Genomic DNA, 26,334 nt, shown 5'->3' with positions numbered 1-26,334 from the left:
ATATATAATTATTCCATTAATGTGTATGCATCATTAGGAATGTTATGAACTTAACATTTTGTTGCTTAAATAACATCATGCAATGTTAATAAAAAAAAATTATATTTTGCAAATTCAAGAAGAATCACTCCACTGCTTCTTTCAGATTCTCTCACTCTGTTGCAAGATCTTCCATCACTTATCGACTTTAATGTGGAAATCTCTAGAAGACTCTCTCAGTCATTAAAGTGCATAATAAATAGTAATTTAATCTGTCACAATACTTTTGAAAGGTTTTATATGTCCCTTACTTCATATGCTAATAATCAGTCCAAAATACAAATGCACATCTATCAAATGCAATTAACTGCAAAGATTACTATAATGAAGTAATTAGATTATTAATTAATAACATAGTTATTCATCAAATGCTGAAGCATGCTCTAGAATAAGCTGACTCATGATCTTACGAATGAGTTAAACAATCGCAAAATAAATTCATGGTAACTTGAGTAAACTGACAAAAACATTGGCAAAGCATACAAAGTCGTTGGATGACTGTACTAAAATGAAATGCATCAAGTGGTAGTGTTAAACTTATCAGCAATAAAACCATACAACACAACACATATTGACCTCTTACAGAATAAATTCTAGCAAACCTACTGATCTGATATAGATAAGAAGCATAAATAAAAACCAAAGACAATAAAGAAAGAAATCCCTTATTATGAATTTACATACAATAATTCTAATCATTTGCATAAAATAATCAGATTATTTGCAAAAAATAAATAATATTATTTGCATAAAATAATTCTCCCAACTGCAAATCAAATTTGCTATTTTGACGATTTTAATGATATTTTGTCCAGATGATCCCATTTTTAATAGGGGTTTAACACATAGATCTTGATAATGGTATTATCTTAAAGACATGTCCATCCCTACATAACCTGGGGCATATAATTGACTAATGATAAAGTAAGTTTAACAAAAGCATGGTACTGACACTATGCAATAAAGGGAAAAAAAAGAATGAATGTAAATAAATTTTGACGCATTTAACTCATTTAAAAGAAATCAAAGTTAAAATGGTTAAACACAGCTGAAAAACAAATCTCTAGAATCAAGGTTAAAAAAAGAAAACAAAATCTATATTATTATAATATGTATAAAAAAATACATATGACCAATATAATATTATGATTAGATATGGCATGCACAATAACATGAGAGTTAGTTCCATGCTGAAATGTGTGACAACATTAACTTCAATATTCCTTGGAAGCTCTTCTGGACTACCGATGGTGGGTTGATAAGCTAACATCGATTAGAGCTCCTGGACCTGGTCTGATCAAACTAATCACTCTATGGTTTTAAATTAAGTTATAAAACTTGATTTCCATATTACTGATAAAGCCCCACTATCTTCCCTCTATTGGTTTACATATTTGTTGACGACATGTTTGATCAGATCAAAGTTAATGTGTCAGTTAGTAAAGATGGATTGATCACGTCACCCGTTAGCGTTTTGAGCCGTAACGCTTTTGAAATTCATCTTGAACAGGCGATAGAAGATCTAGAAAAGAGGGAGCAAGTAGAAGACACATAAAACATTGAAGGTAACAATCCATTCATCTGTGGTCGTGTGACCAGGTCATGTGACCCAGGTACACCAGTCATCTGACAAAGCGATATCTGTAGTTTCCTGGTTGCTTCAAAGTTTTAAATTATTGTAAAAATTGAACATCACATAAAACATATACGTAAAGTATGCATGTAAAGAAGACATTGTAAGAAATATATACAGTATGAAAGCATAAGGCGTAGGTAGTTCTGTATTTACTTCCTGAAGGCAAAGGAAGTTCCTGAATAGTGTAATGATAAAAATGTGTTTCAAAAGAGGGTTACAGGTATGCTGTTAGTGTTGAGCAAAAATACAAATATTGTTCACTTTGTATATTTAAGAAAGTTATTAGCATTAAACTGGAAATTAGTCGATACATTTTCCTTGCCAATTACAAATATTATTTATTTTGTTAAATTTATATATTTTTGCATGGACCTTTAAAAATGAAAGGGTAAACAATTTATGGAGACTCATAATAAATCTGCAGAAAGTCAATCAATTGTTTTGATCTGGGTTCCATTGATTTTATTTGATCATTGTAAATGACCAATATAATGTTTTAATTGAATGTTTTTAGGTTTTGCCCTAGATTTCAACACCAACATTATATTAAGAAACCTCAGAAAAAACAAAACCAAAATAGAAAATAATGAACCAAAATGTCAGTAATTCAATTAAAACAAAAGAAAGCAAAATTGAAATAATAAATATAAATAAACAAAATATATTAAAGAAAAAAAAGTTGAAGAAAGCATGAAGATTTATAAGGTAATACTCCTAGAAACTTTTAGGAAAAGAAAAAACATTAAATATATCTGGAATGATCCACTTAGGATCAAGTATACCAATACACAATAATTTGAGAAATTCTAATACCATATTAATATTTTTTTTTAAAATAACTTATTTTTAACAGGTACATCAGGTTCCAACATGCACCCACTTGTTAGTCAATTTATATTCTTTCTTTTTTGTCATTTTCAAACTTTCAATAAACCCCAGTTGTCCGTCCATAAGTGGAACATTACTTACGAGGAGGTACTCTCCAGGATATTGGCACTCTACGAGGTTTTTTATCTTTACAAGAGAGATAGAACATTAATTTGTACAACGTATACTTATAAAAGTTTGAGGTTTGCCATCACAAAACCAGAATCTGTTGCTAATTGTTAAACTAAGTAATTAGCATGAGAATGTGGCAGTATTGTTTACTTTAGTACAGAGAAGCTGTAAAACTTTTACTCATAACTTCGGCAAAGGTAAGTCGATTGCAGTAAGTGACCCATCATTTTAAAGCTTATAATGTGAAGATTAATAATATATTTTAAAAAGTCAATTTTTATTTTTTGGTCACTGATGGTGGTTTTGGTATGGCAAGCCTCATTAAATTTATCTAAATAAAAAAGTACATTCCCAATAGCTCATATAAATTTAGTGTCGGAATTTATCATATACTCAAAATTTATTTCATTTATAATAGTTAAAAAGCAAACATCCTTAGCTCTCGCATCAGTGATTGGTGCATCACACAGCCTCATTTGCTTTAGAACACACTAGTGATTAGAATTCTCACAGGTGGTACTGGGAATGCAACTAAAAAAACTAAACGTAAAGAAAATGAAGATTCCAGTACTCAACAGATTTAAGGTATAAACTACAAATAAATTAAGTTTTCTCACCTGGTGTCGCATCTCTTGTTGTCAATTTCCTTGTCATTGTTGTACCATTTGTGCGACTCGTTGTTGTTCTGGTAATGCCTCCGTCGGGGCTCTCAGTCACTTTGGTTCTGGTACGGGTGGTTCTAGGAGTTTCCTGCCACGGCCGAGAAATATTCTTTTTCTCTCTTATCTGTATAAAGAAAAAAAATGATTATGAAAAGGAAATAAAATCTTCTATGACAATTGACAATATAAAACATCCAAGGAATGAGGACGACGCTTGGGCATGTGCGCAGTTACATGCTGGGACAATCAGATGGTTCTATTTTTGTCATAGGGGTATTCTTAAAGGAACAATGGCAATTAGTCAGTTTATCCAGGTAAGTATTCATGAAATAGACATAAAACATCCTGATATAAACAATGTGATTGGTTTTGATAGTAATACAGTTATGTAACTAACCTTTATTAGAGGGCCCGACATACTGGCACTACCCGTACTGCATTCAGATGGTGAACGCGACCGCATGCTTCGTTTCGACTGGAATGGCGCCATGGTTTGGCTGACACCAGCAGCTAAGATAAATCTCTCCCTTAGTTCAACGTTGGTGCGACCTTTAGCTAAAATGGTGAAAAATATGATTATACAGTTAAAACATACATTATTATAAGGTTGTGGTTGATCATTCCTCCTAGAACTATGCTGTCAGTGCCCTGTATAAATATTTTTATGGCCCACTGATAAGTTACTGAGAGTAAATTAAATCTTATGTAGAAAATACCAGTAATTTGCCCATATATTGGTGTATAATCACAGATATTTGTCATATAAAACCTGATAGTGTTGACCAGGCTTAAGAGATTGTGATTCATTGAAGTTTAAAAACAATATTTGAAATATGAAAGAAGATTATATCTTACCCCTGCACGGATCATTCTTAACCAAGAACTCATCAAGGGCACTCCATCCACCCCCTACGCGTACCATGACTGTGCTGCGAAGAATGCGTACTAGACGCATCTGCTGAGATGATCCAAACTATGGCGAAAATGAAATATATAAATAATTGTAAAAAGAGGAAAATATACAATTTCCCATTTAAAAAAAATTGTTTTGTAATGTCACAATTCAACAAACAAAATGTTCTTACTCTGTATTTGCTCTCACCAATTCGCTGAACCTTGAACTGCTTGGAGCATGTACACATGGACACTTGTCGTTTAACCTAAAAAATAAATAAATTTAGTTTTTAAAGTAGAATTTGGTTAAGAATGGTATAGAACAATTAATATCATTTATATTATCATTATTATTAATACAATTATTTTCTTACTATTATCATCATTGTTATCATCTTCATTATTATAATTATTATTCTATTTGACTCCAGTTAAACAAAAAAAATAATATCTGTCTCCAAGATGCATGTAATTTCTAACCTCGTCTTCTATTTTTTGTCCATCTGTTAACGGCTTGGCAATTTCTCTTTGTGGCCAAAGTGCTGATATGAACTCTTTGTAGTCGATGTAGCCATCACCATCTTGATCGAAGATGTCAGCCACAGCATTCATTTCAAGCTGGTTGGTAGCAAATTCTATAAAATATGAAAATATATATTAGTTGTAATCAAAGTTTTGTATTTACTTCATAAATTGAATATACCAATAACATTAATAAATACTAAGGGTTTCATAAATGTTTGATCAAATGGCTAGGATAATTTGTAGCACACTAATATTCCTTTAATTAATTATTTCATTAACATTATTACTGTTGTCATTACTTATTAATTATTTTTACTGATTACAATATATTAGCAACATCATTCTCTATCCAATGGTACTTACTGGATCCAATAATGCCATCGATGAACTGTTGGCGGGTGAGTTTACCGTCACGATCTGTATCTAGTTTACGGAAGAAGTCCATTACACGAGCCTTCTTATGATTCATCCACTTCACGTATCTATCGCGCCATTTGTCAAAATTAAAGTCCTTCAGTTTCTTCAACTGCAAAATACAAATTTAGAATAATTGTAATGATGTCTTACGCCTTCTTTCAAGTAGCTACAGGTTAGTATTACAGGCTTATGTAGAGTAAATTAGGACAAGCCAATACAGCTTTGGATTTCATAAAAATTTTATTTTGTTTCACTTATATTAAAATTGACCTATATTCGTTATAACTGTATTTATGTTAAACTGAACGAGTGAGGTTCTTTCTGCTATAGTGATTAAGTTCCCTTTTGTGTCCTTGCCCACTCTTCAATTTAGTGTATATGTATTCTGTATGTATTCCACCATTGTATTGTACTTTTTTAGCGAATAAAAAATAAGAATAAGAAAATGAGCAATAAATTATTTACTGTGACATAGTAAGAATGCAATTCTAGAAACTGCCTTACCTCGGCTTGCCGATCAAGTGCATCTTTTAATCGTCTTCTACGATCCATCGCCATTAGCCAGACTTGCTTCCACTTGTTGAACAGGAGAGAGACTCTAGGACTGATGCTGGAGTCAGGTCCTGGGCTAGGATCCCTGCTGCGAGGTTTACCGCCCTTAGTGCGACGCCCTCTATCAAGCATTGGGATTCCAGTGGCACTGTTATCAACAGACAGGCGTCGTTTGCGTGGTTTGGTGAGTTTGTCTACTTCAGTTTGCTTGCTGGCCATGTCATCTTCAAATGCCTGTAATCAAATTAAGATTATGCTCAATGTAATGGTAAACAGATTTCATATTTGTAGGTAGCTGCTCCTTTATAAAATCAATTAAAATAAACTATTTTAATTATAAAATTATTTTAAAAATTTAGTTATGTTTTATGTTATAAACATGATAACCATAGTATGGAATGCAAATTTAATTATTTTAAAAATAATAATCATCATTACCATCACTATAATTCTTACCTGATGTTCATCTAAAAGGTTCTGAATAAATTCGATGTCATCTGGTATGGTAGTGGCATCTTTCTTCTGCAGACTATCCTCTGCATTTGCAAGCCACTCCAGAAGTGCTTCCACCAGTTCGGCATTGTCTTTCATGGCATCTAATGCTGTGGTTAGGCGGTCACCACGTTGAGTTGACCAGTTGTTTACCTAAAATGTTTTAAAAAAATGTAACATCATAATATATGCTCAAGAACTAAAAATAAGATTGGTAATGCCATGATCTGAGTCAATGAATGTCTTCTATAAGCCAAATAATTTGAATAATACTACAAACCTCTTCCCATCTAGCCTGTATGACTGTAATCCAATGCTTAATGACGGTGACTGCATCTGGGTGGCATTTGGCTAGGATATCAACTCCCATCTGTGTGGTCTTGTTTAGTTCACTTTCTTGAGCTTGGAACTTTCGTTTAAAGTCCTAGGCAAAAAGGAGTGCAAGAAATTACAGAATGCAGGAATGTGATACTCTAGAGTCAGAGTTTCCTTAAGAGGCTTAAGGCATGGAGTAGTTTGTGAGAAAAAAAAATGCTGGTGTCTTACAATGTCTCAAAACCTCAAAGCCCAACTCTCTTAATTTCAGGGAAAAAATCAATTACCTTGTGATCTTCCAACTGTTCTTGTAAGACTTCAACATTCTCACTCATTGGTCCATGAAATCGCAAGCTCTGCTCCGCATCTGCCAGCCATTCCAGAAGATGATGTACAGCTTCATGGAATGCTTCTGCCTGCATAATCAAAATAATTGGAAGCTTAATATGAGACTAAATTCCAAAGGGTCCACATGCTACTTATTAGGTCTAAATTCATTTAATTCAAAGATCAATATCTTATTCCTTGTCTAAAAAATGTGCAGTACATTGACTATGTTTCAGATTCTTAGCAGACAAACATAAAAAGAAGATTGATGGGATTAAATCAGGTATCCCTTAATCCACATGGTTCTATCCATGCAGTGGTCCCTGCATAAAATAAGAAAGCCAACTGAACTACGGTATCCTCTTAGGTGTAGATAACTGAGCTGTCTGCTAAGCCTACCTCTTTCATAGCTCTATCCAGTCGTTCTTGCTTTTGTCCACTCAGCTGGCAGACATTTTCCCACTTGGTGGTAAGTTCCTGTAGCTTAGCCTTCAGGTGGGAAGTGTCTTCACTGGCTGATTCCATCAACTCCTTTGCAGATTTATGCACAGATTTCACACTGGTTTTATGACTCGATAGATCTCGCTGAAATTGCTGAAAATGTAATTAGATAAATAATGTAAAAGTAGATATATAATTAATATAATTTGTTAGTGGAAATTAGCAATCAAAATGCCAGTCTTTTAATTCTGGATTTAATTCCGGCACCAAAATTTCAGGACTAAAAACACCACTTCCCAAGCCTAATATCGGAGCTTAGAGGAAGTGCAAAATGATTAGCTTTGACAGATAGTTCATGGTCATAAAAATAAAAATTGACTCACTTTATGAGCTTCCATAAGGTTGATGACTGTATCGATGTCGCCATGAACTGGGTTGTCCTCAGAGAGTGTTGGTTCAACAAGATACACCCAGTCCAACAACGCTTGCAATGCATCCTTGAACTGGCCGCTGAAGAGCAGGGCTTCCTCCAATTTTCGTTGCCTGAAAAATTAAATTATATAATAATTATATTAGACATGAAATTCCATCTTTACAAATACAACAAACTACAACAAAACCAATAATAGTTGGTATGGATATGGAAACTGATAAATGAAAGATGTAGTTAATAAAACTTAGGAACATAATTGATGTATAACAGTTTAACCCAGGTTGTTTATTTGTTTACTGCTAACGAATCAGGAGGTATCAGCCAATTTGTAATAAGGCAATTCTAGTTAGACAATCAATAAATCAGGCTTTACAAGTACAACATGAATTTAAAATGATTTCTTTACCTATCAACTGACTTAGCACAAACCAGTTCCCATTTGTCTTTGAGCTCGGATAGCTTTCCACCGATGACTCTCATGTCATTTGGATCACTCTTCTCTCGAAGTGCACGTCCGTTGCGTACAATGGTGTCATAGTTAGGCTGCTTTGCTCCAAGTGCTCGTTGGAACTCCTGCAAACCAACAAAACAGTAATTACTCAAATGACAGTTTGGTGTTGTTACCTTGGAGGTGTTTACCCAAGATTATATAACAAAGGATAATGTTACATTTATTCTAAACAGCAGAATAAGAGGGACGTAAAAATGTGTTGTACTGCATTGCAGCTAATTGCAGAGTGGGGAAATTATTCCTTTAATGATTTCACTCCATTGTATGTGTAGTAGGAAAAAGTGTTTTACCTTATGCTTTCTCAGTTGAGCCTTGAGAGTTGCTGGATCTGAGCCAATTGTACGGTCATAGGTTAATTTATTGTCTGCATCACTTAACCATTCATACATCTTGTTATATTGCTCATCGAACTGAAATACAGAAAAATAAAAAAAACATCAACAGATGAAACTGTTAAAGCATATTTTAGGACCTTACTGTATAGGTGAGTCAAGAGGAAAAAGGATTCTATATAGGCTATATAGGACACTAGAGTTTGCTACATATTCTAGTGCCACTAGAGGGGAGTATAAAACATACCTGTTTAGCTCTCTTGTTGCCGGCCTCTAGTTGTCTGCTGCGTTCATTGCTGCGATTCTGCACTTTTTCCCAGCGATTCTGGACACTGATCAGTAGATTCTTGATCAGGATCACATCCTGCTTTTGACTGAAATATTTCAGTTGTGTTCCAGTGCGATCAAGATCCAAGACTGTCTGCTTCTTACCAATTAGGTCCTTCATAAACTCCTACAAAATATTTTTAAAAACATGTCACAAAAAACAGAATATTTTATAACTAATAAACAGGGTTTATTAAAATATATAAAAGATTTCTACAATGCGTAGACCTAATAATTTAGTAAAAGGATATTTATGGAGATGTTATATATCAAGTAACAAAATAACCAATAAATGAAAATGGAATGAGAGGATTACGAAGATAAAGAAGGAAGAAATGGGGAGATGTTGAGAATGAGAGAGCAGGTAAGAGGGTGGAGACGGAGAAAATAATGAAAATGGAGAGAATGAGGTTGAGAAGAGAAAAGTGAAAAAAAAACTTAAATAGAAACAAATTAAAAAAAATATGATTAGAAATTAAAACAAAGGCACACATTTGTATTTGAATTAATACTTAAAACAAGTAATCACATTCACAATATCCGTTTTTAGTTATACAAATGTGTTATCCAAGCAGACATTACCTTATGCTGTTGTATTTGTTGTAAGATTGTTTCTAACACTGTACTTGGTGGCTTGCAGCTGTTCAAGTATTTCTCAGCAGTTGTTAACCACGAGATGAAGGCCTGCAATGCATCATGGAACTGCTGGGCCTGCGCCAATGCATCTTCTAGCTTTTTCTTAAAGGTTTCAAAATTATGATTTTAGCAATATGTTTTGTACTTGTGTTTGCAAGCATTTTGTGTAATGTTTGTGATTTACTTTTCTTTTTATCCATTTTTATTATTACTATAATTATTAATATTTTCTGATTGTCTGGCTTTTTGTGCCATTTATAGTATATGGTCTAAGTTCATTATTGGATGTTTTTATCTCTATCAGTTGATTTGAAAGTACAACAAACTTAGCAACAGCGGAAACATAAGAACAGAATGTTTGAGGTGTGCTTAGCTTTTAACACAAACTTAAAATTGACATGACACTGTTTTCAATATTAAGTACCTTTCTTTCATCTGCTTTGTTTCTTGATGTATTCCATTGGGTTTTCAATTCATCCATCAGCTGGCCAATGCCCTCACCCTCTGTGGTCATTTTCTTTGCTGTCTCCATGAGTCTCTGGTAAGCTGGGATTTCACGATCAAAATGTCTCATCAACTCCTAAAATTATAATTAAAAAAATATTATAACCAAATCAATCAACACAAGGCCAATGACATTCTGAGGTATGAATTTTTCATTATTTTCTCACAATATTTCTTTGCTTATTCTATTTATTTTTGCAAAAAACCTCCTAAAACTACTTATGTTGTATCCGTATATTAAAAGGAGACAGAGTTGAAGAAGAAAGTATAACCATAAATAATATAAAATATACATATTAAACATAATTTTAATTCAAAATGAATGGCAAAGTATTAATTGTTCTTACATTATGTTTTTCAAGTTGCTCTTTGGCAGTTTCTGGAAGCCCTCCTACAGGTTGAGTTGCTGATAACTGACCATCAATATCGCGCAGCCAGCTTAGCAGACGACGAGCTTCATCTTGAAGTGTCTTGGACTAAAGATAAAAGACAATGGGTAAATATAGAAAAAATTTGAATTTTTTGGATTCTCAAGAATTAATTTTCTTTGGTTTCCTATGCAAAACACAAAATTATATAAAAATACTAATTTCCATATAAACCTACCTCTCCAAGTGCATTTTCAAGGTCTTTTTGACGTTGGTTACCCTTAGCAACTAAGTTTTCCCATTCCTTGTTCAGACTGTCAAGTTTGGCGCTGATTACGCTTGCCAGTTGGGGGTTGTCGGTATTAGCAGCAAAGTTTCTAACAGCTTGGTTAATGGAAGCTAGACTAGGCTCATGTGCCATGATGTCATTTTGGAGGATCTGTAAAGACCAATTAAATTTTGTTAAATATAGAGGGTGCACATCAATATTCTAATTATCATCCAATAAATTATTAATATCCCATGAATAATAAAGATTAAAATATGTCAAGGCATAAATATTAATACAGAAAACAACAATTGGAATTTATGTATTAAACAAACTTGTTATGCAAATTTGTGCACTAATTTCAAGATAAAAAATTCCTGTATTTCTGACCTTGTGTTTGGCAAGTTCAATCTCGGCAAATTTGGGATCCGATATGATGGGTATTTCTTCATCTATTGCATTGTTGGTGCGGTCAAGCCAGTTCTTAAGTTCATCAAGTGACCCATCAAGTTGACCAAGAGCCAATAGACCAGCTTGTAGTTGATGCTGGAATATGAATGTAAATGCTTAATTTTAACAAATTTACAAATCTGCAACTGCAACTTACATTTAATTATTTTATTATAACTAAAACAATATTCACTTTTATTTTATTTTCTAACCATATTGATAAAAAACCTTAGTCAAGAAATTCTGCTGATATACTAATTAAACTACAATAAATTACATTAATTATACCTGTCTTTGGAAGATGGCTTTATTCAGTTCCTTCCAGTGTTTGTCAACATCACTCAAAGGACCTTTCACAAATTCTGCATTTTCCTCAGTGGATTTAGCCAAAAGCTTGTTACACTGCTGATGTAGTTTTTCTAGCTCTACAGATCTCTTATCCACCTCTTCTTTGAAGTCCTAGAGATAATATAATAAGAAAATGTACATAAATAATAAATTGTTTTTGTTTTCAACATTAAATATCATCTTCAGCAAAACTGACATTGTTCTCATCACAATATCCATTAATATTAAATTTACAATTAGGCTTTATCAGTATCAAAACCAACCGCAGTACAATCACTTTTAAGTCAATTATGACCATAATTGTTGTCAAAATAATAATTACCATAAGCATCAACATCCTCATTAACAATTATTTACATCATAATTGCCATCAAGATCATTATATTCATCATCGTCGTTGTTGACAATATAACCATTGCCATCATCCATTATTTACGGATAATTGTTCTTCATCTTTATATCATCTCACCTTAATCTCATCCAACTGTTGCCTAACAGTTTCAGGATCAGCACCAACTGGTTCCATAGCTGCCAATTTCTCGTCCGCTTTGTTCAGAAAAGCCATCATCTTGATCAAATCCTCCTCAAATTGTGTTGCAAGATTCAACGCTTGAACTAGAGCATCTTCTCGATCTTCATAGGCAGTATTAAGGGCATCCCAGCTATTGTTAAGTTCATCAATATTTTTCTGGACCTCTGGTTTCTCAGCATCTCCACAGAGTTTCATCAAATCAGCTGCAAACTGACGGCATGTCTCAATGTCATGAGCCGTGCTGTCAATTTCCTCCTTGATTGCCTGAAGAAACAAAATCATTGTTAGTGGAAAGCAATGAAGTTAAGATGCATGGTGGTGGAGGGTAAGGATGATGACAGTGCTGGTAGAGATATTAAAGATAGTTGATGGAATAATTATTATTTTGATTCCATACCTGAAGAACATCTTGCTGTTCTTTGATGGAATTCACTTCCACTGCTGGTAGATCCTGAGCTTTGATGGTTTCATGCAGCTCTTTTACGGTGGCATGGACTCCTTGCAGCTCATCCCAGAAAGATTCAGCAGCTAAGAGTGTCTCTTGCAATGCACCAGACCGCTCGTTGGCATTCTTTACAATTGACTCCCATCTGTTACCAAGGAGGTTGATCTTCTCTTGAAGTTCTTTTGAGAAATAAGGAAGAGAGAGTAGACAAACCATTATTCACCAACTTGCACAAATTGAATCACCATTGTATGTTTTTAACCATTTTTCCAATAAAAGAAATAGCTCTTCACCAACCTTTACATGAGGGATCATCCGGCTCTGAACTCTTGATCATCTCATTGCCAGCTTTCTTCATTGATTCTACCATCTCCATCTGGTTGTCAACTTCATTCTGCAGAGCCTGGAGCTTTTTGATTTGCTTCCTAAGCATGTGTGGGTCAGATGACACACCTTCAGGGCGGCCTAGCTTCTCAGACATAATACCAAGCTGCTCTAGAGCTGAATCAAGGTCTTCCACAAACTGCAATGTAAACAAGGTTATCATGTTTTTTAAGCAATCATTACATAGTTACCAGGTAAATGATGATCCTTATATTCTGAATACAGAAATTTACTATAACCACTATCAAATAAAATTTTCTTAATGATTACTAATTGCTAATCTTACAGAGGTTGTTCTCTGAAGGAAGTCAAACAATTGGTTTCCTTTCTTGTTCACTTCTTCTTTTACTTTCTCATATCGTTTGTTATCATCCTCCACCTTGGCCTGGATTCCTCTGGCTCCAGATCCTGGACTGAGGTCACACAGCTGAGGAGCGATTCTGTTCAGTTTGTTGATGTGTTGTTGTTTCTCAGCAACCATTTGCTGCATTAACTGGAGATAAAAAAAAAAACTTAGTAAATAAGGAAGGGGAGGGGAGAATGAGGGAATGGAAAGAAAATGTCTTTATTGATTATGATGTGGTCATGAGGGGGAAGACTGTGGAAACGATGATAATTATGATGGTGATAATCATGAAGATGACTAAGATCGATGCTGATATATTGTTCCTGTGATAAAGGTATCATACTCAAAATGGTTCACATACCCTATTGTTATTAACCTCTTTTTTGATCTCTTCAGCATCTAGACCAGGTGGTCGCTGATTTCTAAGCTCAGCTTCGATATCATTCAGCCACTGAGCAAGCTCCTCGTGCGATTCTACAAATTGTAATGTCAACGGCAGAGCTTCTTCAAGTTCCTCTACACGTTTGTTACTCTTGTTTGAAATGTCTTTGTATGTTCTATCCAGTTCATCAATGTGCTTCTGGAGCTTCGCCTTCTGACGGGCATCAGCTGTCTGTTCCAAGAGTTTTTCAGCAGCTCCAATGGTATCTTGTACCCTGCTTTCTTTAGCATGGATGTCTCGGTCAAGGGCCTAAAAGTGTAAAAAAAAAGTAACAATTGTACTTTATTGTCTTTTGTACACACCTTTCAATTTACTAAAATATATTTGGCTTATGGTCAGTGCTATAAAAGTGCTTGAGGTTATTTTGTTAACAGGTGCATTTCTCATTAATCTATTCATATTTTATATGTAGTTTTTTATGTTTAATATAGGAATTTTATGTATTTTAAACTATGGCAATTAATGAAAAATATTGTTCTGTTGGACCACAAAGAGAGAAAAAAAAAAATACAAAAATAAAAATAAATAATAACAAAATAGTAACAAAAGTAACAGACACGATAAAAAATATTCTGCTTCAATGTGGTTCATGTACTGGCATTTTAAATTACAAATGGTAACTTGAAAATACAAACCTTGGCCTTCTTTAGCTGGTCACGGATTCCATCAGGGTCGATGCTTATAGGCTCTTTGCAGGCTGTGTTCAGTTTCTTCTCAATATCCTGCAACCATGCTAGCAAGTTGTCCATATTTCCCTCAACCTTTAAAACAAATTATAAATCAAATCAGAATTTATTTTTGTCAAGTAATTTGTAAGTTTGATAAAAAAAAAAAAAAAAAAAAAAAAATGTTACAGTATTACACTTTTAAGCAGAGACTAACACATGAGTTTGATCTTGGTACAAAAGCTTAGCCGTAGCCTATGTTTCTTTACCATCACCAGCAATGAAACTGAAAATAAATATACATTACCATGTCTCCCAAGAAATCATAGAAAATTAAACTGTGATTGCTCATGTTAAACAGCATGGTTATATTTCAGTTATTAAAATAAAGAAATTATAACAAAATAAACACAACTGCAATTGATTAAACTAGATGTTTATCACATGATTAAATCAACAATAAGACCAAATAATGACATTATATTATGTATCACATGATTAGAGCACATGATTACACAAGATAACTACAATCCCTATGTGACAGATAACAGGTTTATATCACATCATCATATAACACCAGACCACATAACATTAGAATACAATTTAATCATTATGATCGCATTACCTTCTGGGCTCCTTCTAGCATTGCACTCAGCTTGTATTCAACATCTTTCACTTGACTAGAAACTTTGTTGAAGCGGTCATTTGCACTGGTCATCTGTTGCCGTACGTCAGCTGAGCCTTGCCCAGGACTGATGTCCATCAATTTTGTACCATTGCTGTTCATGTTTTTCAATACATCTCGGTAGGTATCAATCTCATTTTGGAGTTTCTAAATCACAGAAATTATACATATCAATACAAATTAATTTATTAGTAATAATATAATTCAATATATTTATTAATATATAATTACTGGTTACTGGTGTATATAATGTTTAGCTCTGGATCATGTTTGTTAAGTAACTACAACCAACCATGCTGTAGTAATATCATAAACAGATTTAATAATTATGCACTTGGTTGATTTATCAATCATTTACCTCCTGCTTTGCTCTTTGCTTCTCTGTGCTTGCATTGTGGTTGAAGTTTTTCACCTCATTCTCAACTTTATCTAGCCAATCAGAAAGGTCGACTTGGTTCTTTTCAAATTCTGTAGCCAATGGCAAGGCTTGTTGTAAAAGGCTAAGACGATCATCAGATTTCTGCACCAGGTCTGCGTATCGACCTTTGATTGCATCCAGTTTCTGTTGTACATCAATCACTTCCTTGCCTAACAAACATCAACAAAACAACATCATGAATAATAATGAGATATTTAATCTATATCATCTTTATATATCACAATAGGTGTTTCACCATATCATTTTATTACATTTGAATATAATTGAAATTTTTATTTTAAAATTTGTGATCCATTGTATGAAAAAATTACAAAATGCAAGGACTGGTGGGCAACAATAAATTATTCAACTTTGACCTACCAGAGCACTGCTTGAGGAGTTCTTGCCCGTCAGCAATGACCTTTTGTACATCAGCATTGTGGTCTGTGATGTCATAATGCAGATCCTGTAAAGTAGCAATATGATGAATGATGTCAACACACAATTCTATATTTTTACCCATCATTCTTTTACCTTTATTGCCGTTTCCTTTCCATCACCCTCTCATATTTGTTGTCCTTTCCTTCCATCACATCATGTCTTAGTCTCTCCTCTCATCAGCTCCTCATATCTACTGTTCATTCTCTTTCTTAATTGGCCTCTCCACCTATATTTCTATTGCTTTCTCCCATCACCCTCTCATTTCTATTTTCCTTTCTTTCTTTTTCATCTATATTGCTCTCTTCCTCCCCATTTCTATTCTTGCTCCTTTTATATCTTTTGCTCACCCAGTCTTCAATCATATAGATAGTACTACACCAAAAATAAGAGCAAACATTACATGACAAAGGACGAACATTTATGAACAATTTATGTACAACATGACTACTCATCACTAAAGTCTTGGAAACCAGGATACCAGGACTGACTACTGACTACCTAACTTAAGCTGGACTGACAAACATGAAACTTGTTTTGGTTGTAAGGGGTTTTGCCCATATGGTACATCAGAAGTTCAAATATTGGCAATTGAAGTTCTTAATGCTGCATGCCAGCAACAGATATTTTCAATATTTTGAAGGGCATTCTCCTTGAAATGGCAAAGTTGAGACTATTAATGTAAGTACCAATTCATATCAGTCTTATATAGCACATGCCAAAGCCCCATGCATTTCACAGTACAACTCTGATCATTGGAACAAATCCTCAACTCCCTCAGGAAAATAATCCATGTGTTGCAGCAAGTAATCAGCACATATTCAATCCTACCACAGGTAGCCACTACATTTCGGTGGTGAGAGACAATGTGCTTGAAGAATATTATATTGATAAGAAAACTAAAAATTATTTCACCAAATTGATATTGTTTTTAAATAATTTCTCTAAAAATGCACTCCTCCACCAACAAAAGCAGCAAACAATGTTTAAAACATGCATTTCATTAGTCTAGGTGCTGTAAAATTTAGGTTCATTTATGCAAATTTTTAATCTTTCATACTATGTTTACAGTCATTATTAATCTTGTAATGGCCAATTATCACATTATTTTAATTCCTCTGTTTTCATGCAATAGTCTATTTCTAAGGCTTTAGCTCCATTTTAGAGTAACATTTAATCTGTTTCCAAGGCCACAGCTTCCTTTTAAGCAGTATTATATGTATGATTTTACCGTCTGCTGTATCAACTGCTTTTTGGTGAGTGTAGGGTGAATAGAGACAGCAGGCTTATTTTTCATCCGATTTTCCATGAAAGTTAACCAGCGGGAAAGTACCTCTTCTTCCTTAAGAAACCCACTAGATGCCTCCAGGGCATTATCAATGTGTTTCCGACGGATATTATTCCGATGTTTAATATCTCGGAGTCGTTGTTTTACACCAAGTAGGAAAAACATTAAAGAGCCCTTTTCGCTATTTGCACACATGGTGTGTAACTCAGCACCAAGTTTGATTGCTCCTGTTACCTTTGGGGTATAAATCTCAATTTCTCGGCTAATGGACTGAATAAAAGAGTATCAGGTAATCATATTAAACATACAAAACTAAAGCATTCATAGTAATAATAACAATAAAATTAGGTAAATAAATGAAAATAGTCTTAGAGGACAATTTTTCTACAAGTGAATACAAAGGAAGATAGAAACAGATATTATATTGGAATGTTGAAATATTTTTGTGTATGATGACATTTTTTACTGTTATTTTTTTTCCTCAAGAGCCTTCAATATCAATTTGTGTACTTTACACTGTTTATTTGTTATTATTATTATCATATGTTACTGATTATTTTCCTGTGGAATAAATGTAAATTAATGAAATCTATCATAATGACCAACCTGCTGTTCAACAATCTGTTTCTCAATTTTTCCATGTTCAGTTCCAACAGGTTCTTGTAGGCCAAGACGCCGTTCAGTCTTCTCAATCCATTCCATTACTGGTGAGATCTGCTCTTGGAAGCCCTTAGCTGTTTTCTCTGTTGCTTCAAGGCGTCGACGTCGATCTCGGACAGCCTCAACAAGGGTGCCCCAGCGACTGTCAAGATCTGAGAGTTGCTGGTTGATGCGTGCCTTATCCTGAGTTTCAGATACTTGGGCAAGTTGTTCTCCCATGGTCTTCAAGGCTTCAACACTAGGCTCAAGATCTGTGATCATCTTGTCAAGTAACTAAATAAAAACAAATCCAATGCTGATTTAAACACTTATGAGGTAACGTCCACAAATGGAAACTTGGCATATACCATTTTATTCAGGTAAATATTTCAGAAATAGATGGGACTATTTCGCATAAAAATATTTACCTCATCAATTTAGATTCTATATAAAAACTTTTGTTTACCTGTTGTTCTGACAACTGGGCTTTCACAACCTTGTAGTCAGAGGATGGATCCTTTTTATTGGAGACTAGTTCCTCCATGTCACCAATACGGTTGTTGAGGGATTGCAGTGCTTCTTGGAAACGACCACATCTTAGAAGCCCCTCATTCAGCTTGCCTATACGGTCAGTTTTCTGTGTCGAAAAGCAAAATAACTTATTTTAATATTCATTTTGGATAAAAGTGCAGATTTAGAATCAACGCATTATTTTTTTTTTTTATTCCTTTTAAATATAACAACAAGTACAACTTGCCACTTTCATGTTCCTACTTTTACTTTCTTCTTTTTATAAATGTTTTGAAATATCTGTTTAAATTTACAGACTCACAATATTTAGACTTGACTAATGATAACGATTTGAACCCAGAACCTTGAATTGAAAGGCAAGCATTTTTACAGTTCCACTCATTGGATGAGCATCATTTACCTTTGCATCTATTGCTGCCCATTTCTCGTTTATTCTCTCCATTTCGGATTCAAGTTTTCCAGTATTGACGCGAGGAGCTGCGCTTTGCACCAGGCTCTGGCCAATGCGGTTCATTTCCTTCACTTTGGGAGCTAATACATCTACATGGTTACGGACATAAGCCTGAAAAAGAAAAAAAATAATACTTATAGAAATAAGATAATCATATCTATAATTCTATAAACAATGGGGAACAGACAAAAATGGTGGGGTAATGTTGAAAGTATAAAGGAATAAAGGAGGGGTATTGATAAATATTCAGGAAGGTGTATTGGTAGGTCTATTTCTTGAATAATTACCTGGATAAACTGATAAATGCCTAAGCTTGCTAGATATTTAGAGAATATTTAAGTTTAAGGAATACTGTATTGTTAGAAACTTATGGAATAATGTATTGTTAAAAGCTGAGAAAAGGTAGAAAATTTATTATTAGAAATTTAAAAGAGGGGTATTCATAGACATTTAACAGAGAAGATATTATTAGTTTATTTATTGTTTCATTTTTGACATCTTTTTAAATCACATATTTCTACCTTGAATTCTTTCTGTTGTGCTTTGATGGTTTCCACATCAGCACCGACTGGTTTCTGTATCTTGAGCTCATCAGCGGCATTATCTATACCGGCATCAAGGTGTGCAACAACATCATGGAACTCACGCACTTTAGCAAGGGCTTTGTTCACGTCATCATTTCTACTGTCGCATCGTTGTTTTAAGCGCGAGTGGCGTTTACCAAGATTATCAAGCTGAAATGAAATAAAACTATTTTTTTACATTTGTGCTCAAGCTATAATCAATTACTATCACAACCAGAAAGAGCAGAGAGATGGAAAGGGTCACAGAATGTATACTACTGTAAGTGTGGAAACATTTTATTGAATTACTAATAAAAGCAATAATATAACAAAGTAGTAATCACAATGATGATGATGATGATGGTGATGATTATGATGATAGTAAATAATCATCATTATAATTATAAATATAATAACTGTAACATTAACAATATTGATAATGATAAAACAATAACAATATAACAAAACAATAAAAACCAATAAAAAATAATAAAAATAACAAGAACAGCAACAACTACAATACATGTTTATTAGAAACATATTCAATGCTGTTTAAATGACTTCATGATTCACTATACAAATTCTAAAGGTAACCCTAATTTTTATGCTTTACAACACTTCAACAGTACAGGGAGAACAAAATAAGTCTCAACAAAATTAAAAGAAAATGGAATCCATGCTATAAAAATGGTATATTATTTTAAAAATATGCAAGATTCTAATTATGTGACATTTAGTTGCATGCATACATAATTATATCTACATACATATAACCAATGTGATGTAATTCTAGAACAAATTAATTCTGTGAAAATTACATGTGGATACAGTATTCATAGGATTTGGGGAGTGCAGATAGCGTGCTTTGTACAAGTGCAAAGATGTTTCCAGGCTGGGATGGATATTTACTCCAATGCAAGAGGTAAATAATGGCTGACAAGCTAGGTACTCTAATATGCTGATGCTCTCCTGAGATTTTGGGGCTTACCTTCATTGCAAGCCACACAGAAGTTGGGACATTAGTAAAAGTCTGAAGTGGTGCCGAAATAGTTAAAAGGGGGAAAAGACAAAGAAAAGATCAAATTCACAGTTTGTTTTTAAATTGGTAATTAACAGGCCACTAATTCTAATTAATCTTGGCACGTAGTTGCCAAGTTTCCACAAATCCAACAGCTTTATAAAAGTTAATAAATTGCCTATACTCTACATTTACATTCTATTTCTGGGGAAATATCATTGATATAGAAAATGTTAAAGAATATTAAAATCTTTTGTTACGTATTTATATTACTATGCACATTATGCTAACTTTGTTATTCGAATGTTAACATATTAATTTTACTAAATTATTGGTAATAATGCTAATCAAATCTATAGATGACATAATATTTTCATTAGCTAGTTATAAAAAATGGCAAAAAAAAATTATTTCCCTGTTTTCTTGGGCACTCTGGAACTGGGAAACCTCAGCCTCCACTGATGCTTATAAAATCTATGTGTGACACCATGTTTTTGTCTATGAATATTTATTAGCTAATCATGACTTTCTTTACCTGTTCTCTTAGGCCCTCTGGATCTGAGAGGAATCCTCTGTCGATGATGTCTCTGAAGCGCCTATTAACCTTGTGTAGGTCGTCCTTGATGTTATCCATGCTAGCTTTGGTTTGCTTAGCTTCTTCTGCCTGTCTGGTGAGGACATCAAGGTCGCGACCTATCCTGTCTTGCTTCTCCTGTATGTCTTCTTGTTCATCAAGTTGTTCTTTGATATCATTGAGTATAAGCTGTAAAAAAGATTAATTGATCAAAAATAATGGTCTAGAAACATCTTACAATACCATAACAATTAGCAATTGATGAAATGAAAGAAAAATAGACATTTTTAATGCATTCGCTGCCAGGAACGCGAGTTCTCATCTGACAGGGTTCACTTAAAGAGCCAAGGATGCGAGTTCACATCTACACCTCTCTAATCACATCACTATTATATTGCACATAAACTTGCTGCCAGTGGCTGTCACAACGTAAACTCCCGCCCAGGTGGTTAGGGAAAGAACAAAGATATAATGATCTAAAATTAAATACCATAATGTTCGTTCGTGTTTCATTACAATTCATGAGAAGGATTTTCATTATGGTGGAGTGCTTTATGCCTTGGTGTGTGGCATAAAACTAGGAAAAAAGGCTTGGCAGTCAACGTGTTAAAGCATAAAGAATCCTTACTTGGAATGAACTGAGTTCTTCAGCACCGGCTTCTAATCGACTGTGTCGATCTGCAATCAGTCCTTTTAGGTTAGTGTACCGTTTCTTCATACCATCCACTTCATCACGAATGTGAGCTGATTCATTAGGTGATGGTGCAGCTGACATTAGGTTGCCACTCATATCGTGGACTGCACAGATGGCTCCATCTATCTCATCCACTTCGTCCTGAAGTGCCTAAGAATGGAAAGGTAAAAAGAATGTTTTACCATTTTAATAGAGAATTAACTTGAATAAAAAAAAATTGGCTATTGTTTTTTTTTTTTTTTATATTAGGCATTAAAATTTTACTTCACCTTTAACTTCTCAAGGTTCTTTGGATCTCGTCCAAGCATTCCCAGTGCATCATGGGATGCAAGTCTTTCTTCGAAGCGACTGATGTTAGTTTGGGAATCTTTAAGCTTTTCATGGAATTCTCCAAGTTTGTTGGCTAAATCCTCATGTGCTAAGAGCTGGGTTTTCATGTCTACAAAAAACAAAAGAAAAACAAATCAGTAGGGGAGTTCCCCAGTAGTAGTAGCAGGCTGGTATGCCTAGACTAACTGAAAAACGATCAGCTAATGAGGGGAGGACTAGGCCTGGCCCAAAATGAAAAACAAAATGCTATTTATGGTTGCCCAATATCGTATACGACATAAGTAACAAAAACTTCCATCTGTGTCATGTAATGGAACCAACACTCAGGACAACATCGAAGGCCGATACCCAGCTCTCCTAAGTAGAAGCAGCTGTCTATCACTGAGGCAGCATACACAGCAGCATCACACAGGCCCAGTGGGCGTAGATAATAGATGCGTAAAATTAAAGCCTGTTACAATAACACAAACCATGCTAAACGCTAGAAAAATAAAGCCCACACATAGCCAGGCTACACATGGGCGCTATCAAAACCAAATCATGCGGTTCTGTCTGCAGAACCACGAAGAAAAGACACTTCTAAACATAGAGTAGGTAAGCTATCTTTCAACCCATCAACATCACTCTGTGGCGAGAAGAAAACAAGGATATTGTTTATTCACGCAGGGCGAATATAGGTGAGCTAGGGCGAGCCTATTATTTTTCTTTTATGTTTGAGAGGCATTTATCGGTTTATCCACGTAAGTATTCATGAAATAGACTCATCAATTCTTACTACAGTAGTTAAAAGGTTTGTTTAATTAATTGCTTCGACAGCTACAGTAGTCACAGACCCGTGCCCACATGCAATTCAGCACAATGATGCTGCGAGTTATGGGTTACTACCTTTATGCATTTACATTTTGATGTTTTAAAAACAATTTCTCCTTGGTTTAACTAGCAGTGAATTCAGATATTAGGCAAACTAATGTATCACCACTGCTGAATGTCAAAATGACATTCAGGAATAATACTTAGGCCTACCAAAATTATCTGAACCCCATCCAGTTGTTTGTCTCATCGGTCAAATCTTATAAAAAAAAAAAAAAAAACTATAAATAACTATATTCACCTTCATTGAGATTATCCCATCGTCGGTTGACCTCAGTGACTTCATCACTGATGAATGGATGGTCGACATCAGTGGAGCCAATCAGCTTCTCTGCCGTTGTGTTGGTAGCGAGGTGATGGTCTCGATGGTTGTTAATATCATCATGTATTTGCTAAGGAAAGTAAATTACTCCAGGGTTAGCTATGTCTAACATAAATGAGTCTTAAGGAAATTTAGCAGATGACTAAAGCATGCCAAAATCAATATGATAAACATAACATATGCATGCAATTACATACTGGAATTATGTCTGACACATAATACCAGGGATGCTCTACATTACATTAGTAAGTCACATGCAATTGATTCAGCAAATGATGAATAGCAAACCAGCTTAAGGATATTGTATACTGTCTTATGTTAGTACTTGCTTTGTGCTTACTTCATATTCAATAGTTTTTAATAGAAAATTCTCCACAAATTAGCAAATTCTTAAATACTACTATTCTTATATTTTTTGCCTTCATTATTGAAGGCATTCTAAGGATTTTCATACTAAAATATCATAAAACCAGATAGTTTTAATTATGTATTTCATTGGAAGCTGACCTCGTCATAATCTACTGAAATGTGCAATAAGTTTTTGTGGAATTCTTGAGGATTTTCCATAATATATCACAGAGATTAAACAGAAATATTAAAACCAATTAAACTATCTCAAACGTACTAAATTGAACACATCAACCAAGAAATCCATGTGGGGATGATGATCATCATATGCTTGTAACTGCTCATTAAGATGCTTTCAATATATGAAAATCATGATATTAAACAGTGTATTGATACTACAAACACATTTCCTGTTTATTGTGCATATAGCTGGGGATGAGCACACCATATCTGCTTCCTTCAATACATTCATTTTACAGATCTATACACTACAGTTGATTACAATATGCATTAACCAAAAATGTAATACCTTAAGTGTATCTAATTGACGTTTGACTACATTTGGTTTTGTTGAAACAGGACCAACGGATGCTAAGCGATCTTCTGTTGTGCGTAACCATGGCAAGAACTGGTTGAGTTCATCCGTATATGCCTTGCATTTTTCGTTTGCTGTGTTCAATCTCTCCTGTCGATTGCCCACCATATGGTTTACGTTATCCCAATGGTCTTTTAGTTTATCATGTTTTTCTTTGAGGGCATCATACTCAGGACCGAACTTAGCTTCGTCCATTAACCCTTGAACTTTCTCGATCATACGATCATATGTGTAAACTTGTTTCACTAATTCCTTTGGTGTTTCCTACGAACAAAATGATTAGTATTGTAAATATAGAAAGCTAGTATAATTCAATTATCATAACAGTGGTACAATAAAGGTGAAACAGAATTTTATGGACCAGTAATTTGGTATTAGGCATCAGATCTCTTTCACCAGATGAACAGGTGTCATTCACATTAAAAGAGAATTGTTATTGAATTAAATGTCTAATACAAGCTAATGGTACATTTTCAGTTAAATTTATTACTGTTCATGATGAAAACTGTTTAAATCCTTTAATTCCAAGGATTTTCCTTCAATTTTAGTTGAGAAAATAATAAGTAAGTGAACAAATAAATAATTATTTAATAAAAATAATAAGAATAAACAAACAAATAAATAAATGATAGTAACTGACAAAATGACAGATGAAGAACCCTCACCTCAAATTCAATTATCTGCCTTCTGAGGACCTCTGGTTTGGCTGAGATAGGTTTTGTTGTTGCTAGATCCTTGTCTTTGCTTCCTAACCATTGCAGCATGTTGGCATAAGAATCCTCGAAGTCTTGTGACTGTAGCAGTGCTGCTTGAAGCTTACCTTGCCTCTCATCTGATTAAGAAAAAAGAAAATCAAAATCATGATTAATATACATATTAATAACTATATTGTTTTTATTTTTTTATTTTCTTTGTTTTAACATAACAATGATCACTGACGATCACCATTCTCTATTTAGAGGTCTCCTGATGATAGTCACAGCAATCTCATCGAAACGTCGAGAGAGAATCAACCAGAGTTTAATCTTTCAAAAACCATATCCTTACACATGGTGTACCATAATTGTATATAATTAATTTTTATTATATTTATTGTCCTTTATGAGCATTTATTGTTTTTATTGATGTTTTTTACTTCTTGAAACTTATAAATGAAATGAGCACCAGAACTGTCATTAATGAAAAATTCAAGGTGATCAGACATAACCAACCTAGCTTCCTGCAGATGTCATGGTAAGGCGCCTTAGCACTGTCCAGCTTCAGACTGACCTCCGCAGTAGCAGTCAACTCAGGGTTGAGTACACCAAGCTTCCGTTGGCCATCTGCCAGAGCTTGTAATTGAGGGCTCTTGTTTTCAACTTCTCTTTGAAGGTTCTGGGAATCAATAAATCAAAATTGAAAATAACATTTTAGTAAAAATGGAATGGAATAAATTTGTAGAGGATTATTTTTTACACTATTTGGTGTTACTGAATGAAAGGTAAGATAATTATTGACCTATAAACAGAATTTTAATTTAGCCAGCATGAGAAAAATGAAGCTCCCACAAAAAATGGGACTTCCAATTCATCCTACACTAGGACTATTTTGTGAGGCCACTTTTAAAAAGGCAATTCAGCGCCTCCATATTGCCATGGATATTGTGAAAATAGTGGATTTGTTCTATTTGTATTTCTGATTTACCTTTGTTTTCTCCATCTGTTGTTTAACAGCCTCTGGGTTTCCACCAATAGCTGGTAGTGCAGTGACCTTGTTACCAAACCCAGTCAACCAGTCAGAGAAGTCCTGTAAGTTGTCATGGAACTTCTCACTTTCTAATAGTACATTATCAATCTTATCTTCTCGGTCATCAAGGCGATTTTTAAGATCATCCCATTGCTTACTGATGTCATTAATTTGTTGCTGGAGTGCAGAGTCTAATCTGGACTGTGGATCTTGTTTTTCGAGGAGGTTCTTACCAGCCTCTTTGATGTATTCCATTTGAGGCTCATGGCTTGCAAACTCTTCTTGGAGAACCTGATGAGATTTTACAAAGACAAAATTAGCTTTAGCTTGTCACAGCTGCAGTTTTAGAATGATCATGTGATTTAGATAATGATTGAGAACATCATCATGCACTAGCAGCTTCTTTTTGTTCCTGCTTTACGGTTTTGATGTTACATCTTATGTTTAAGTTTTAAGGGGAAGGGGTAAATGTTTGCAAGGTTTAGGGAGGGAAGAAGGGTACTTATTTATTTGTATTTTTGCTAAGGGGGAAGGTTTAGTAGTTTTATTTAGTGG

General features: G+C 34.2%; 1 protein-coding gene across 6 annotated transcripts in view; it reads right to left on the bottom strand.

Annotated features, from left to right (window-relative positions):
* The window catches only part of LOC117114206 (microtubule-actin cross-linking factor 1, isoforms 1/2/3/5-like), a 57,009-nt gene that overhangs the window by 2,841 nt on the left and 27,834 nt on the right, over positions 1 to 26,334 (bottom strand). For 3 of the 6 annotated variants that reach the window (XM_033257804.1, XM_033257799.1, XM_033257800.1), the window contains 43 exons: positions 25,738 to 26,070; positions 25,266 to 25,428; positions 24,720 to 24,886; positions 23,989 to 24,318; positions 23,031 to 23,181; positions 21,859 to 22,028; positions 21,524 to 21,739; positions 20,857 to 21,084; positions 20,292 to 20,333; positions 19,262 to 19,474; positions 18,690 to 18,851; positions 18,225 to 18,395; positions 17,726 to 18,052; positions 15,775 to 15,859; positions 15,334 to 15,563; positions 14,916 to 15,122; positions 14,261 to 14,386; positions 13,545 to 13,874; positions 13,124 to 13,330; positions 12,751 to 12,976; positions 12,406 to 12,632; positions 11,946 to 12,272; positions 11,417 to 11,587; positions 11,069 to 11,224; positions 10,649 to 10,849; positions 10,390 to 10,518; positions 9,963 to 10,118; positions 9,485 to 9,640; positions 8,823 to 9,029; positions 8,534 to 8,653; positions 8,139 to 8,305; positions 7,683 to 7,842; positions 7,258 to 7,452; positions 6,819 to 6,947; positions 6,497 to 6,640; positions 6,181 to 6,369; positions 5,677 to 5,958; positions 5,119 to 5,281; positions 4,711 to 4,865; positions 4,422 to 4,496; positions 4,192 to 4,309; positions 3,734 to 3,891; positions 3,292 to 3,460 (listed from right to left, as the gene is read on the bottom strand). In XM_033257804.1, coding sequence (XP_033113695.1) covers positions 3,292 to 3,460; positions 3,734 to 3,891; positions 4,192 to 4,309; positions 4,422 to 4,496; positions 4,711 to 4,865; positions 5,119 to 5,281; positions 5,677 to 5,958; positions 6,181 to 6,369; positions 6,497 to 6,640; positions 6,819 to 6,947; positions 7,258 to 7,452; positions 7,683 to 7,842; positions 8,139 to 8,305; positions 8,534 to 8,653; positions 8,823 to 9,029; positions 9,485 to 9,640; positions 9,963 to 10,118; positions 10,390 to 10,518; positions 10,649 to 10,849; positions 11,069 to 11,224; positions 11,417 to 11,587; positions 11,946 to 12,272; positions 12,406 to 12,632; positions 12,751 to 12,976; positions 13,124 to 13,330; positions 13,545 to 13,874; positions 14,261 to 14,386; positions 14,916 to 15,122; positions 15,334 to 15,563; positions 15,775 to 15,859; positions 17,726 to 18,052; positions 18,225 to 18,395; positions 18,690 to 18,851; positions 19,262 to 19,474; positions 20,292 to 20,333; positions 20,857 to 21,084; positions 21,524 to 21,739; positions 21,859 to 22,028; positions 23,031 to 23,181; positions 23,989 to 24,318; positions 24,720 to 24,886; positions 25,266 to 25,428; positions 25,738 to 26,070 — 8,038 coding nt within the window. Of the gene's footprint in view, positions 1 to 1,502; positions 1,562 to 1,638; positions 2,690 to 3,291; positions 3,461 to 3,733; positions 3,892 to 4,191; positions 4,310 to 4,421; positions 4,497 to 4,710; positions 4,866 to 5,118; positions 5,282 to 5,676; positions 5,959 to 6,180; positions 6,370 to 6,496; positions 6,641 to 6,818; positions 6,948 to 7,257; positions 7,453 to 7,682; positions 7,843 to 8,138; positions 8,306 to 8,533; positions 8,654 to 8,822; positions 9,030 to 9,484; positions 9,641 to 9,962; positions 10,119 to 10,389; positions 10,519 to 10,648; positions 10,850 to 11,068; positions 11,225 to 11,416; positions 11,588 to 11,945; positions 12,273 to 12,405; positions 12,633 to 12,750; positions 12,977 to 13,123; positions 13,331 to 13,544; positions 13,875 to 14,260; positions 14,387 to 14,915; positions 15,123 to 15,333; positions 15,564 to 15,774; positions 15,860 to 17,725; positions 18,053 to 18,224; positions 18,396 to 18,689; positions 18,852 to 19,261; positions 19,475 to 20,291; positions 20,334 to 20,856; positions 21,085 to 21,523; positions 21,740 to 21,858; positions 22,029 to 23,030; positions 23,182 to 23,988; positions 24,319 to 24,719; positions 24,887 to 25,265; positions 25,429 to 25,737; positions 26,071 to 26,334 lie in introns of those variants that run through there. The other 3 variants (XM_033257802.1, XM_033257803.1, XM_033257801.1) reach the window with 3 other exon arrangements.

This window comes from Anneissia japonica, unplaced genomic scaffold, assembly GCF_011630105.1.
Source record: "Anneissia japonica isolate Jap-2015-1 unplaced genomic scaffold, ASM1163010v1 scaffold288108_len519018_cov203, whole genome shotgun sequence".
Taxonomy (NCBI): domain Eukaryota; kingdom Metazoa; phylum Echinodermata; class Crinoidea; order Comatulida; family Comatulidae; genus Anneissia; species Anneissia japonica.
This window is presented reverse-complemented; position numbering and strand designations above follow the sequence as displayed.